Source organism: Conger conger, chromosome 8 (genome assembly GCF_963514075.1).
Source record: "Conger conger chromosome 8, fConCon1.1, whole genome shotgun sequence".
Classification (NCBI taxonomy): Eukaryota; Metazoa; Chordata; class Actinopteri; order Anguilliformes; family Congridae; genus Conger; species Conger conger.
In genome coordinates this window covers 51,258,009-51,272,963 of record NC_083767.1, presented here as the reverse complement: position 1 = coordinate 51,272,963, position 14,955 = coordinate 51,258,009, and the positions used below count along the sequence as shown (strand labels likewise).

General features: G+C 46.9%; 1 protein-coding gene across 1 annotated transcript in view; it reads left to right on the top strand.

Annotated features, from left to right (window-relative positions):
• cttnbp2 (cortactin binding protein 2) overlaps window positions 1–14,955 on the top strand; it is a 41,486-nt gene that overhangs the window by 24,084 nt on the left and 2,447 nt on the right. Inside the window, exons 5-22 of the mRNA XM_061251069.1 lie at window positions 2,070–2,273; window positions 2,771–2,870; window positions 3,365–3,515; window positions 3,939–4,097; window positions 5,420–5,537; window positions 6,668–6,907; window positions 8,569–8,664; window positions 9,077–9,156; window positions 10,134–10,220; window positions 10,311–10,410; window positions 11,021–11,176; window positions 11,898–12,085; window positions 12,597–12,775; window positions 12,892–13,097; window positions 13,425–13,607; window positions 13,693–13,747; window positions 14,041–14,152; window positions 14,354–14,452. Coding sequence (XP_061107053.1) covers window positions 2,070–2,273; window positions 2,771–2,870; window positions 3,365–3,515; window positions 3,939–4,097; window positions 5,420–5,537; window positions 6,668–6,907; window positions 8,569–8,664; window positions 9,077–9,156; window positions 10,134–10,220; window positions 10,311–10,410; window positions 11,021–11,176; window positions 11,898–12,085; window positions 12,597–12,775; window positions 12,892–13,097; window positions 13,425–13,607; window positions 13,693–13,747; window positions 14,041–14,152; window positions 14,354–14,452 — 2,513 coding nt within the window. The remainder of the gene's footprint in view (window positions 1–2,069; window positions 2,274–2,770; window positions 2,871–3,364; window positions 3,516–3,938; window positions 4,098–5,419; window positions 5,538–6,667; window positions 6,908–8,568; window positions 8,665–9,076; window positions 9,157–10,133; window positions 10,221–10,310; window positions 10,411–11,020; window positions 11,177–11,897; window positions 12,086–12,596; window positions 12,776–12,891; window positions 13,098–13,424; window positions 13,608–13,692; window positions 13,748–14,040; window positions 14,153–14,353; window positions 14,453–14,955) is intronic.

Here is a 14,955-nt window from a genome sequence, read left to right as displayed (position 1 = left end):
AATTAGACTATCACATTGATTCTCTTGCATTTTAAGGAACTGCTTTATTTTCAGTTCTGGTCAAGTTTGATTTCAGCAGGATTTAAATATGTTCACTTGATGCATTGGATTGCTGACAGGATATATGCATCATAATTCTAATCCTGTGCTTTTTGTTTGTTGTTCCTTGTTCTACTTTGGCATGTAGCCTTTTTGCTTCCTACTTAGTCTTTAATTGATTTGAATATTTTTATGTAAAAAAAAAAAAAAAAATCAGTTTAATGGTTCATTGTAGACAGCTTGTATGACTTCCATGTCAGATTTAATTTCCTAGCAGAAGGCTTGGTGTGTGCTCGTGTTTTGCTTACAGGATTTCAGAGTTGTTTTTCGCACCATAAATCCTAACAGTACGGGAGGCATGTTTTTATGCTCTTATCTGTGATTTATTGACCCACTCTGTGAAAGCTTCCTTGTTCTCGATTGAGACAAAAAAAAAAACATTAATTGAATTCTTCAGGTTTTCAAGTGTAGTGCAGCCCAGAGCTACTGGCTGATATGCTGGGAGTTGCTATAGCGACAGCTGCTATTACTTCCCAGAATGCCACTCTCTCTAAGCCTGTCGCTGGGAAACAACATTTCCCGCTGATACTATCTATTATTTATTTATTTCTAAATATGTTCTATATATAATTTGAATTTGTAAATTTTTTCAGCCAGGGCTCTTTACAATGCTATTCCTGATTTTTCTTTTCCACTTTTTAGTGCTCTCGTGGTTTTCTGCTTGTCCTGCTTTAATAGCCAGCCACTTCATCTTTCTGTACCAAAATCACACAATATCACAACTCCACAGGTCTCTGCTCCTGTGTCATTTTAGTATTGTCTTCCTGTTACATTTAAAGCACCTTCATCAGAGAGTGATACATAACTGCCAAAAAACCTGTTTTGAACATACACTCAGTGAGCACTTTATTAGGTATTTATTGGCTTATAGGTCTTCTGCTGCTGTAGCCTATACACTGAAGTGGTTGGATTCAAAGATGCTCTTCTGCATACCACTGTTGCAATGTGTGGTTATTAGCATTACTGTTCACCTTCCTGTCAGCTTTGACCAGTCTGGCCCTTCTCCTCTGACCTCTCTCATTAACAAGGTGTTTATGCCCACAGAATCTTGGATCTTTTTTTGTTTTTCACACCATTCTCTGCAAACTTTAGAGACAATTGTCTGTGAAAATCCCAGGAGCTCAGCAGTTTCAGAGTTAGAGTGTACAGGTCTCCCTAATAAAGTGCTCAGTGAGTGTATGTCCAGAAATGATGATTATACCTGTTTGTTTTTTGTGAAAAGTATGGTACATGGTATCTGTGTCTGTGGAAGTAACATAATTCTGTCCTCTTACATAGCTGTTTATGCGTGCATGAATAGCATTTGATAGATTTTTGTTTTGGGGTTCTTGTTTGTTTGAGGCATACCTCTGACTGTTATCCTTTCTATCTGTCTGTTGATTAATAACAGTGCTTGATTTCAAGGCTGTGTTTGTGTGTGTGTATGTATGTGTGTGTATGTCAAAATGAGCTCATTTGGTTGAATTTGTTTGAATTTGAGTACGTAATCAGGGACGGGAGATGGATGTGATTCTCCCAGCCTGCATCGCATGACCTTCCACCCAGTTTATATTCCTGTAATGCCCTGGTCCAGAGCAACCAGTAAGCTACGCTGGGTGTAGTGCCCCCGGCTCTCCCAATGGGAGATCATGTTGTTGACATGAACAGCATTACAGTGTAATTAGAGCGACAGTACAGTATAAATACACTGCAGTGTAATTAGAGCAGTGTCACTTAGAATCCCTGACTAATGAACAGGCAGCGTTCCACTGCTGAAGTGAACACTGTGGTTTGGCACTGGAGCAGGTACTCTTCTTCATGGTACCCCCCCCCCCCCTCACAGTTCTGTATAGAGCCTGAGGCTGTCCTGTGTCAGGAGCAGAGACATAGTGTTGGGGGAAAGTACCTGGAAGGCGTTGGCTTTGCGGCCCGGTAGGCGTTAAGGCCATTTCACTTTCTCCCTGTAGGCTAAATGTTGCTTTGTCCTCCAGGCTGGACTTCCTCCATAGACCCCTCCCTCCCCAGTGGTGACCCCGCCCCCCTGGCTGACGGGTGCACCCTCCTCCTCGAAGCTGCTACCCAGGGAAACGTCACTTTACTGTCAATGCTGCTTAACCCAGATCCAAAGGATATTAGTCACACCCACGAGGACACAAACGCTGCCTTGTTCTCTGCTGCTCAAAACGGACACACAGGTAACGGCTGAACAATGCGCCCCACCTCAAAAGCAGGTTTACCCTGGGCTTCTATTAAAAAGGTTAAACGTGGCTTTTGTAACATATTTGCATGAATGACATTTGTTGTATTACTATATTATTTGCTGTTTTTGAGAATAATCCCTGGGTGAATTGTTTTGTTGTATTAAGCACGGCCCTTTTCTAAGAGCTAGGCTTATTTGTAATGGTATGCACAGTCGAGTGCTGTCTCAGCAGTTCATTTGTTTCTGTATTGGTTTATTTTCATTTATTTCTTCCCATCGGGATTTTATATATTTTTCCTCTCACCACTGCTTGAGGGTTTTTCCTCCCCGCTGGGTTTCTTTGTTGTCTTTTTTTGCCCTTCTTTTATGCGGTAAAGCGTCTTTGAGACTGTTTCTGTAAAACGCACTTGACTTTACCGTGGTGGACAGGCGCAGTAGAGTGTGAGGCTCCCTGATGGCCTGTAGTGACCGTGCGACCCGTCTCTCCTCCAGACTGCATCAAGCTGCTGCTGGCTGCAGGAGCGTCTGCTGGAGCTTCCGCTGCTAACGGATTAACACCTTTACACACGGCCGCAGACCGAGGACACTTCAGGTGGGTCAGCTCTGTGACTGCGTGTAACCCGATAGGTCAGGCGGCATAAATCCACCCCACACACACACACACACACACACACACACACACATACACAAACACACACACACACACTTTTATGTCAGAAGTGTGCTTAGTTTAATGAGACCTTGAAGACCCTGGTGCCCTTTGACACATTATTTTAGTTACAAATTAGTCCATAGTGAAGAAAAACACTGTGGGGGCTTAATTAGGTCGACCCAAATTTGACCTAACTTCAGGCCCTAGTAGTTTCATCCTTTATACTAATATACTATTTGAGTGTGCATGCGGTTATCTCATTGTAGTGACCTCTTCCAACAATGTGTGACACACATTGATGCCATATAGCTCTTTTGTGCTTGTATCTCTAGCCTCCTCCTCCTTGTGCTACGTTGCTCCGCATGATTGACCGGAGTGGTGTGAGTTTAAGTGTGGATCACCTGGATTAAGCGCGTGACTGTGTGTGCCCGCAGGTGCTTGGAGCTGCTGTTGGGCGTGGTTGCTGATGTGAATTGCGTGGCCACTGGGGGGCAGAGCGCTCTGTTTCTGGCGTGTGCCAGCGGGAATCCGGAGTGTGTGAGAGCTCTACTGGACGCTGCTGCCGACCGGTCCCTGGCCACAGCTGTAAGACCCTCGTTGTCGTTCTCTCGCCTAAACGTGGCCTAAAGCGCCATCGTGGATCCCGCGATCGATTTAGACATGGGATACAGTTCACACTCCGAGAGACGTATTAAAGTTTATACATTTATCTGTGGTCTCCTTGTGGCAATAATGATATACTGGCAGTGACCTCTTTTTCCAAGAAGCTACCATTTTTTCTGTTTTGTCCTTTTCACATGGGAGTGGGATTTGGGTCTTTATTTCTAGAAGCTAGTTTTGTATGTCTTTGGTTTTTGTTTTTTTGAGTAAAGTCTGTGTGTAATATTGGACAGATTTTAACACAGATGTTTACATCCTCTGTAGTATACTGAGGCCCTCTGGGTATATGTAGTGTTGAGGTCTGTGTGTGTGCGCGTGCTGGACGCTGACGCTCTCTCTGTTTTGCAGGACGGAGAGACTGCTCTTCATGCTGCAGCTGCTGGAGGCCATGTTGGCTCTCTGGAGCTCCTCCTACATCACCCCTCACGCCAAGAGAGCAGCCTCCTTAACCTGACTAACCGAGACGGCTGGACACCTGCCTACGTCGCTGCTGCCAACGGCTACAAGGTCCGCCCGGCCCCGCCCAAGTGTCCTTCCTGTATCTCACACGCACACACGCTCACACGCACACGCACACAATACCCTTGTGTGACATGCACAGGCACGCAAATGCTTGCATACGCACACTGTGGCATCACACTGCATGCTGCAGACAGATGCAGGGCACATTCAGTCATGAGGATGCACTTTCACATCGATGAACATAAATTGTCTGCCCTCGTTTCCCTGCTTCCTCTAGTGCCGGTGAGGTTATTTTTATCAGTAGACTCGGAGGACTGATCAGTCTGTGAAAGGACAGGATTTGGCCCAGCTCTTTCACTTTTAAAGTGCTCCATTTTAAAGCTTTTCTCCCTTCCTCTGAGGCCTCAGTAGGCCCTGGCTCAGCTCAGACTACACTTTTAAAATGATCTTTTGGACAGGCTGTGCTGGTCCCGTTTATCACCTGTTATAATAAGCACGCCCTGCTCAGCCCCCTGAATCCCATTTCAGAGGTCATGGCCAGGTGCTTGGTCTTCCCTGCTGGGTCAGTTAGCCGCTCACCTCTAACAAGTGTGACTCAGACACATGGCACGGCCGTGACATCACTGCTAAACAGGAGGCCTTCGACTCCCGCACATTCCTGAACTCCTACGACAAGCATCCGGTGCAAGCCCTGCAGGCAACGTGGAAAAATCTTTCTTTTTTAAATAAAAAATATATATTAGATTGTCCATGCTGCAGAAAGGTCGTCTTATGAAAATTCAGCCTGGGGTAACTGAATGAGTAATAAGCATCTGCTGTAACGTGGGTTGTATGGAACCGTCTCTCTACCACACCAGTAATCTACTGGTTTCTCCATCATGCACATATTCTGCCACTCTCTAATATTTTACCTCTCTTGCTTTGCTATACCCACATTTTATCTCTCTCTCTCTCTCTCTCTCTCTCTCTCTCTCTCTCTCTCATACCCACAATTCACCTCTCTCTCTCACTCTGCCTTGCCAATGTTCTTCCTGACCGTCTGCAGTAACACATCCACATTCTGTGTCTGCTGCACCCATATTCTACTGGAGTTCTGCCCAAACCCACATTCAGCACATCTGTGTCAACGCCACACATGTGTTCTGTACAGTATTTGCCCTGTGTACTCTGGCCTTCAGAGCTGTGCTGTAGAGCTTGCTGGTATTTTTCACATCCCTTTTGGTTAATATTTAGTTCAGCTTACAAAGTGCTAAAGCATACACATATACGCACACACACGAGCATTCGCACACACGTACAGGTAATGAGAGCAGTCCTTTCTGAGAGGCCTATAGGGGCTGAGGTACGTTGGTGTCTCTTCCTTTCAGAAGTGCCTGGAGCTGCTGTGTGTCCACAGCCCTCATGACCTGGAGCAGAGAGACGCCTGTAACCGCACCATCCACCATGTGGCCACCGACGACTGCAAGAACCTTCTGGAAAATCTCTGTGAGTGTCTTTCACTACACATGTCAAATCACAGTTCCAACAGCATAGTCTGATTCCCTGCCATTTTACCCATAATAACAAACTTATAGGTTGTGTAGCTTGGTATTACAGTTTCATAGACATCCACCACACACATTACACTCAATATCTACACAAGGATGTACATAACCACAACAGCAGTAACAAAGTGTATCAGTTTATGAGTTCAGTGTAATTCTGAGGTCTTCCTGACCCTACTAAACCTTTACGGTCATGATATAGTGATAGTGTCATCTGACACGTGATATGGACAGTATACACTGTAAAAGATATGGTGTCATTAACAGCAGCTGTGCTGCATAGTGTCATAAACCCCACTGAGGAACTCTGGGTAGCTTCTGCAGTGGGGCTACAATCTGCTCTCCTCTGCTAGTTTTATGGTCTGGCTCTAGAAATAAAATCTTGGAGGTGTATGGAATATATTCCATTGATCCAGGCTGTCCTGTCTTACACGTTGGACATATTTAGGCTATAAAAAAAACTTTCACAGCTTATGCTGTTTTTCATACGGTTCATTTTTGCAGCTCCATATTTATTTGAAGCAATTATGGTTAAATACCTCCTCACAGGCTCATCGGCAATGCCCCACCTGGGAGTCAAACCTGCATATCCGCGTTTCTCTGTTCTCTCTCAAACATGTCAGGGAGTGCTTTGTGCCCGTTGCTGTCTGTGGATGCTGAAATGGCTCATCACGTTTTCACTCAGGGGACCTACAAGCAGAAAAATATGTTTCCCTTTATTCACAGATTTATGCCTGAGATGATTCCAATGCGGGGCAGTATTCAGCAGCTTTTAGTGGTTTTGGGGGATTTTGTTAATGGGTTTCTGATTGTCCTGTGCAGAGACCTGTGAATTCTCCGAGTCACTAGGAAACCACAAAATGTCTCCTCTAAAAGTAGTGTGATATTTTTTGTCAAATGAGATGACCCAGATGTTCTACGCTTGACGAAGACCTTTACGTCCTCGTTTACGTCACGGCTCTCATGTGACGCAGACCCTCAATGCACTGCTGTCAGATTGACCTATCTGTCTGCGCCACCGCAGCGGAGGGGCGGGGTTTTCTCACGCTCCGCTCCGACTGTCTTCCGCAGACTCCTACAGGGTCCTGGTCCGGATCCAGCGCGGCTCGGAGGAGCAGATATGCATGGTCGACGTGCTGGAGGACGGTCCGACGGTCGGCACGGTCGCGGTCCACAAGGACACGCGCTGGGAGGAGCTGAGTCAGGCCCTGGCCGAGACGCTGTCGTCGCACTTCCACCTGCTGACCGGCGGAGAGGACGGTGGCAGGGACCTGGGCCTGAGTGCTGACAGCGTCTCCTCCATCCTCATCGGTGAGTCACCTTCACCCAGACTGTGAGAGTCAGTCTGCGGCCTGTGTCACTGATGCAGTGGAGAGTCTCCTTAAATCATTATAAACCTGATAATGAATCTGGTCCAGGCCTGCCCTAGGGGAAGCTCTGTGTCCTCAACCATGTCTGTCTCCCATAGCGATGGTAAATTCTGAACAGACAGTGTGCTGATGTGATGTCTGCTTTTCATTTGGACAGAATAAGTAAGATGATACAGATACGTAAATGTAATAATGTCTGCTGACGTTATGTCTGCTCACATTCTGACTGATAAAACTATTTTGTTTTTGACCTTTGAAAAAGAGGTTTCTAATAATAAAAATACTGTTGCAGCAATTATTAAAAGATAGAAGCATTTTGTCAGTGCAAGGCAGTTTGTGGAAATTGAGGTGATGAGACTGAGCTTGTGGGAGCTGTGGTTTGGAGCCGATTCCACTCTCACTGGTAGCTCTGGTTCTGCCTGTACGCCCTCCCTGCTGTGTGTCTGATTTATGAGCTGTAATTTACGACTGCGGGCGTACATTATGTGTATAAAAGTATTGCAGCGCTGATCAGCGTTTATTTGTGGCCGTCGCGTTATGAAATATTGAGAGATGAAAAGCAGGATCTGAAATGAAAGCAGAAATTGAAACAGGCGAACAAACAGATGTGTCCGGATGCAGTTTCAGGTTTAATGACCGTAGTGTGCAGAGATGTGTACATGCTCAGGACCTTTACTGAACCTGGTACAGAATGGTCTCTCTGTCTCTGTCTCTGTCTCTGTCTCTGTCTCTGTCTCTGTCTCTGTCTCTGTCTCTGTCTCTGTCTCTCTCTGTCTCTGTCTCTCTCTTTCTCTCTCTTTCTCTTTCTCTCTCTCTCTTTCTCTCTCTCTCTCTCTCTTTCTCTCTCTCTCTCTCTCTATCTCTCCGTCTGTCTCTCTACTGCTCTCTTTCTTTCTCTCTACCTCTCTCGCTCTCTCCCTTCACACCACTCCTTTGTGCTTTCTCTCCCACACATACTCTCACATTCTCATTCATTGTCCCGCCTTCTCTCCCTTCCTCTCTCACTCTCTCCCTCTCTGTAATATCGTAAGTCACTTTCTGTTGGAACGTAAAACCTCAATCGAAGCTTTTATAGGGTTCTTTTGTAACCCAGTAGCAGCGAGACCAGAGCAGTTAGCTCAGGAAAGGCTTTTCATGACTCACGGACCTGCATGTGTTGCATGAGGGGTGGGTTTGGTGCAGTCAGTGGCAGTGCAGAGGCTTGCGTGTCTGTAAGGGAAGGGAGGAGCCTGCGGTCTGTCGTGGATAAGATGTTCCTCCGACGGCCAGTACGGCGCGATGCGCGTTATCTGTGACAGGGGGGTCGGACACTCTGAGAAAAAGAGAGTGGGAGATGTGGCAGTCCGGGTGGGAAGCTAGAAAAGGCACAGGGAAATGGTGAATTTGGTAATGCTCTGACGGAAGAGATTGAAAAAGGAGCTAGAAGTAACTGCAATATGTATGCACAGGGATATTATTCTTTCATTGTTCCCTGTCACTCTCACTTGTTTCTCATTTGACATCCTCTTCCACCTGTCACAGTTGGTTATGATGTGGTATTTGGTCACCCCCCCTCCTCCCTCACTGTCTTAAAGGCAATGTTTGTTTTGCTGTTTCTTTAAGGAAATGTTGATTGGAACATGGACCAGGAGCCCTTGCAGTCGCCATGGGACTTGATCAGAAAGTGCCACTGTCAGCACATCACAGTCAAGCTGAAAGGTCTGTTCCCACCCTGTCTGCCGCCCTCTGTGTGAGATCTACCTTTTCTCTCCCTCTCTCTTTCCCTCTACGCAAAAAAATGTTTAATGATGAAAGTCAGTCATGCTTTTTGTTGATACTTCTCAAAGTGAACTGAATTCTCATAGACTGGAAATGTGGTTTCTGCTGGAGTGCACCCTGTTCAGCTCGTCAATACCTGTGCTTTGACAATTTGGGGTTAACCATTTACTCTTGTTTTTTATATTGATCCCGCGTTATGCTAATCGCAGCTTTTCTGGTGCGCTTCCAGGGAACTGTGCGTTTGAGAGGGGAGATCTGAGTAATATGGCTTCCTCACTGCAGTCTCCCACAGTGGGAATGTGTGCCTGGCTGGCTTTGTTTGCTCACTCCTCTGTCCTTTCCTCCCTGACAGGCCTGCAGGAGTCTGCTCTGGATGAGCTGGCGTACGACTCCCTGATCCCCCTTCAGCTGCTCAATAACTACCTGCGCTTGGTAAGCAGGGGGAGGACTGCTGCTGTTGTCTGGGCCTGCGCTGTAATCATGCCATCAGTGAAATACGGCTTTTTTATTGGTCCTCGTGGGGCTACTAATGGTTTCCTCTGTGCGCTCCATTAGTCCATTGGTCAAATGCTTGTTTCATGTGCTGTGTGAGTTTGGCAAATGGTCACCCAAAAAGGTATTGCATTTACTTGAGCCTTTTTTAAATGCATTTGTATTGGTTTATATTATTGGAGCTATTTATTTCAGTGCTATTTGTGGAGATGTGTCTGTTCCGTTCCTGAGCGGCTTCATTTCACACCTTTTAATATGACTTATTTTCTACTGTCCCCCGCTTGAAAAAAATCTTAAATGTGGTTTATCCATTGGCTGGATCTCAGATAAATCAATATTATCATCAGACTGAGTGATATGCATGCTCTAGGTTAGAAAGTAGAACACTGAACAGTTAATGAAGGATTCATTGGTCAAAGTTAATTGCTAAATGCTCCTTCCTTTTTTGCAAGCAGTGTTGCAACAAATATTTATTCTAATCATTCCAATGTAATAAATACAGATTTAGTTAAGTGGATGAAAGCTACAAAACAATCTTTGTGCTCCTTCTGGTGGCCAATTTTAGAACTGCAGCTTGTCAGTCATCATAATTCATATTCTCATGACATGTTTATTGTTTTATGGCTGGTGGTGCATTACAGCAATTAACCTTACTGTGGTAAGATATATGACATAGAATGATGTCATATATGATATAGAATATAGTTTTTATGATGCTCACACCACAGTTGCATATCAATGCTTACAGTTTGTATGCTTCCTACCGTCTTAAAAACATCTCTTGTGTGAAATTCCACCACAATGGTAGAATGCAATCCAAGGACCATTTCCCTGATTACTGTGTGGCACAGGAAATGGTTCTTAGCGAACTGAGTTTATTTTAATGTTGTTGATGTCTATGGCTTCTTTTTTTGCAGGTGGAACAATACCGCAACGTTATCCTCCATGGATTGGAGGGTAGCTGCCAGGGGTATATTGCCAACCAGCTATCACTCTGCATCAAGGTACAGAGCACAGCGAAGCAAACATTTGTGCGCTCTAGGAAGTTTCAAACTCTATTAGTTTTAAATACATGAATGTGGTTTCACCCCTAGCACAGGCAGGAGGCATTGGGGGTGGGATGTGACATCATCACTGTGGAGATGGAGGAGGATCTGTCCAAAGAGCAGCTTCTGGAGACCTTCATCAACTGTGGTACTGTACACTCGTTCAGGACGGTCCCCGTCACTGATCTAGGGTTGATTTAGGCTGATCCGTCTGATTTCGTCCATGGAAAAGTACCACGTTTAATGTGTACAGCTGCAGGAAGGGAATCAGAGTTCATCAGTGCTGCATGCTCATCAGAGAGCTTGGAGTGTGTAATAAGTGTACTCATGTGAGTCACTCTTTCCCTCGCAGTTAAACACATCTGTGTGCGTTTTCAGTGCGCTCTCAGCCGTGTGAGAAGCTAGAGCCATGAATTATTCATCTGTTATTTATTTAGAAATTAACAGAAAGAGAGGAGCGGGTTCCAGTGCCCCAGAGCTCCGTTATATTACAGAACGCTGTGGGGTTTAGGTCCTGTCAGACTATTTGTGTGTGATACTAACAGAAAAACTGCTATCTTAGGTCCTTTCAGTTATTGGAATCACAAAGAAAATGCATGCAAGTCAATTTAGGTATTTCAATTTGGTATTTTAACACTCATACTTGTATAAATATTTCATTCTTTAATGTGTGTGTGTGGATGCTTGTGTGTATTGTGTGCAAGAATGTTTCTATGGCCTTGTGTATCATTGAAGCCTCTGTTTGTGTCTCTCCGCAGGGTTCCTGGTCCCGGTAAACCATGGTGCAGCCGGTCGCAGTGTGGTGATGATTCTGGAGGGCCTGGAGAAAGTCAGCTCTCTGTCGGAGCTCCTGGGTGACCTGTGTGACAGCCTGGAGACCCGGGGTGTGGTGTACCCTGTCCCCCTGCTCCACGGTGAGACCTGGTCCCTCCCTGACCCTCTGCCCTGCCCTGGTCCCTCCCTGACCCTCTGCCCTGCCCTGGTCCCTCTGTGACCCTCTGCCCTGGTCCCTCTGTGACCCTCTGCCCTGGTCCATCTCTGACCCTCTGCCCTGGTCCATCTCTGACCCTCTGCCCTGGTCCCTCCCTGACCCTCTGCCCTGCCCTGGTCCCTCTGTGACCCTCTGCCCTGGTCCATCTCTGACCCTCTGCCCTGGTCCCTCTGTGACCCTCTGCCCTGGTCCATCTCTGACCCTCTGCCCTGGTCCATCTCTGACCCTCTGCCCTGGTCCCTCTCTGACCCTCTGCCCTGGTCCCTCTCTGACCCTCTGCCCTGGTCCCTCTCTGACCCACTCTGTGAATACTCCTGGGCTCAAGGCCTCAAAGCCCCCCTGAGAGACTGGTGGCCTGATGGCTCTCAGCACGGCAGACAGCTGAGCTCCATGTCAGAGGATCCTTAAGGAACACTTATCTTTCGCCCCTGTCTGTCTTTGAGTGAATCTGTCTGAAGAACAGAGAGAGGTGGCGCTCCAGCTCAATACATGCTCTGCTTGCTTCAAAAATACCACACGCTTACTGTAATGAAAATATAAGGGCTTTCATTGTTGTTACTGACTGAATTTTAACATACTATTTAAATTTACCCTCTTACTAGGTAGTATAATTAATTATTCGTTGTTATCTCCCTCCCCAACAGCTCAGGAAGGCAGCTGCCTGCATCACTTCCTGGAAGGAGGCTTTCTGATTGGCACGCTGTCCAAGCCGCACCTCCAGGGGGCTGGGCTGTTGCTGCAGCAGCACTTCCGGTGGGTGCAGCTGCGCTGGGACTCGGAGCCGCTGGCCGGCCTGCTGACCCGACACCTCCGCAGGAAGCTGGTCCACAAGGTCAGAACCGGGAGAGCGCTGCTGACAACCCCCACACAAATTATTCCATTCAACACCAAGCGCTCGTGAATACTTCTCTTAGAGGCTGTGAGCAACGGGGGAGGACAAATGCTTCCCTTGAAAGTGCTGAACATCAGCTACAATGAAGTAAAAATCCACTGCGTACGTGGGATCTGTATTCAGACTCCCCTGCATGTTAATCCCACTGTAATACAAAACTAGGCCAACGGTTTAATGATCCGTTTTAGTTTTTGCTATTTCAAGCTTGCACGCCTCTGCTGAGGTCTTGGTTTGCCCTGCCATCAGGATACTTTCTATTAAACTTCATTTTAAAATACTGTTTCTTGTTTAGTTGGCTATATTTAAGCCAGGGCCCAGGTGCACTTATGAAAAGGTTCCATTTTGACATTTCTTTATGACTCTGCATTGCACTTCTTTATGACACTGCATTGCACCTCTTTATGACACTGCATTGCACTTCTTTATGACACTGCATTGCTCTTTGCTGCAGATGAAGGGTGAGGTCCCGGCTCCTGCTGATCCGCTGTGGAGGACCATGGCCTGGGTGTGTTCTGTGTGGCAGCAGCTCAACTCCTGTGTGTCTCGCCTGGGGACCCCGGAGGCCCTCATAGGGCCCCAGATGTTCCTGTCCTGCCCTGTGATCCCAGGCCAGACCCAAGCTGTCGTCAAGTGAGTCTGAAAACTTCAGTCCCGCGAGGATCTCTCTGCTATGTGTGTTCAGGCTGCTTGTGTTTCTAATGTGTATGTGTGTGTATGTGTGTGTCTGTGTGTGTCTGTGATATCAGGTGGCTTACCAGGCTGTGGAACTTGGTAGTAGTCCCTAGGGTGGAGGAAGCTGTCATCGCAAGGGTTACGGTGCGAAAGAGTCCGACCCAGCAACAGTCACCCAGCAACAGCAACCTCAGCCCCAACCAGCAGGCAGTGGTCAAAGCTGCACTCAGCATCCTGGTCAACAAGGTCATCCTCCAAGGCTGCCCCCTGCCCCGTCCAGGTACTGAACCCAACCCCCTACATACGGTGTCATGGCTGCACACCAATCATGTCTCATAGTCCCAGTTTCTGTGATATCTTACAAGGCTTACCTATATGTGTGGGTCAGACCTGGGTCAAACACATAATTGTTTTTGACTTAAATACTTTTCTGTGCTTGCTTGATCTTACCTGATGTAACCAAGAGGACAAGACAAGCTCATTAAATAGAAAAGTATTTGAACCCAAACAATTACATATCTGGTGTTGATTACCTATCCCAGTGCCATAGTCCAATCTCTGTTATATCTGACAGGGTTTACCTATGTGTGTGTGTTCGTTCCCTCAGAGATGGACAAGCACCTGTCTGAGTTCCGGGGCAGCAGGTTTCCGTTGTCAGCGCTCGGCTCCTACAAGGGAGGGGGCAGGAGGAAGGGGCGCGACAGCGCAGCCTGGAGGAGGGCCAACACCAGCCCGCGGAAGAAGAGCAGCCCGCTGTCTGCCTGGGGCTCTGGCGGCAGTTTGAGAGAGGGTGAGGAGGGGCGCGCGGTTTCTCCGCTGCTTAAATTGACGTGGAGCTGTGTCACTCTTACAGCCTCTCTCTGTTCCTCCTGCAGGTTCACTGTCCAGCTGTGACCTCCACTCCAGCAGGAAGAACGCCACGCCCCTGAGGTAAGGCAGGGCTTCACATACCTTTTGTTTCTATGGTTAGTTGAGGAAGCTAACGGAAGACCTTTACGCATTTTAAACAAGATGTGTAGATGTTTAGCTAACCATTAGCTTATGTGGTGAAATATCCCAAAGATCAGCAGTCACTGTGGCCCTGGCCATTATTTTTTAGTTTATGATGCTTGCTTTAAAGCCTACTCCAAGTATACGGTTTATATTGTGGCAATATATTCTTAGAGGAAATCCATTGGGGGCAGTGAAAAATCAGACTTATGTCTCTGTGTCTGTGCTCACAGCTGTGCAGATGGAGAGCTTACCCATTACTCTTTGGTTTCGGACGACGAGACAGACCTGATGCTGCAGCTGCAGACCATGTGCTCCAGCAAATCTGAGCCTGACATCAGAAAGGTAACAGCTGAACCCCCACCTCTGTCTCCATCACCCCTACACCCTGGGTACATCCCAATACTGCCTCCTTCTCCTCCCCCCATCCCATGGCCTTCACTAGTGCGTTTTTCCATCTCCAGCAGGGGGCGCTGTATATCGCTGTAGCGCATTTCACTTTTCCCGCAGCAGGTGGGGCTGTAAATAGCGTTTGTGTTTTTTCAGATCCCTCCGTCCAGTGAGGACTTCATCGTGTTTCCAGGCACTCGCAGTGGACAAACGGCGCTGCCGGATAACGATGAGGAGAGCGCGCAGACTCCAGCAGTAAGATGTTTTTATCAGCCATCCCTCGGCAGTGATGAGGAAAGCAGGGCTTTACTGTCTGTTTCCTCCAGTTCTTTACTGGCCCATCAGGTCTGGAACGTACTGTGCCTACATTCAGTGTATGGGACCCCTGGACATGTTCCTCCTATCACACACAGGCAGCCGTCTCTTGTGAAGGAACATACATGTCATCTTTTTTGAGATAAGAACATTTTTGAAGAAGCTTTACTGAGAGTTTCAAGCAAGTTGAGTACACTCAAATTAATGAAATTAATTAAACTGATAATATATTCTGCAGTTCATTTAATCTCTCAGAACCAGCAGTCTCATCTGCATACCAGCTCCACATGTCTCTGAGTTGAGTGTCCTTGGTTGCCATTGGTGTGCATTTTGCCTTAGTGCCAAAGACCTCGATATTATTGGTGTGATTGCAGGATTTATGTCTTTGCCGTTTTGCCTTTTGGTGGATCTTGTCGCTGAACTCCGGATATCTGCACATTTTA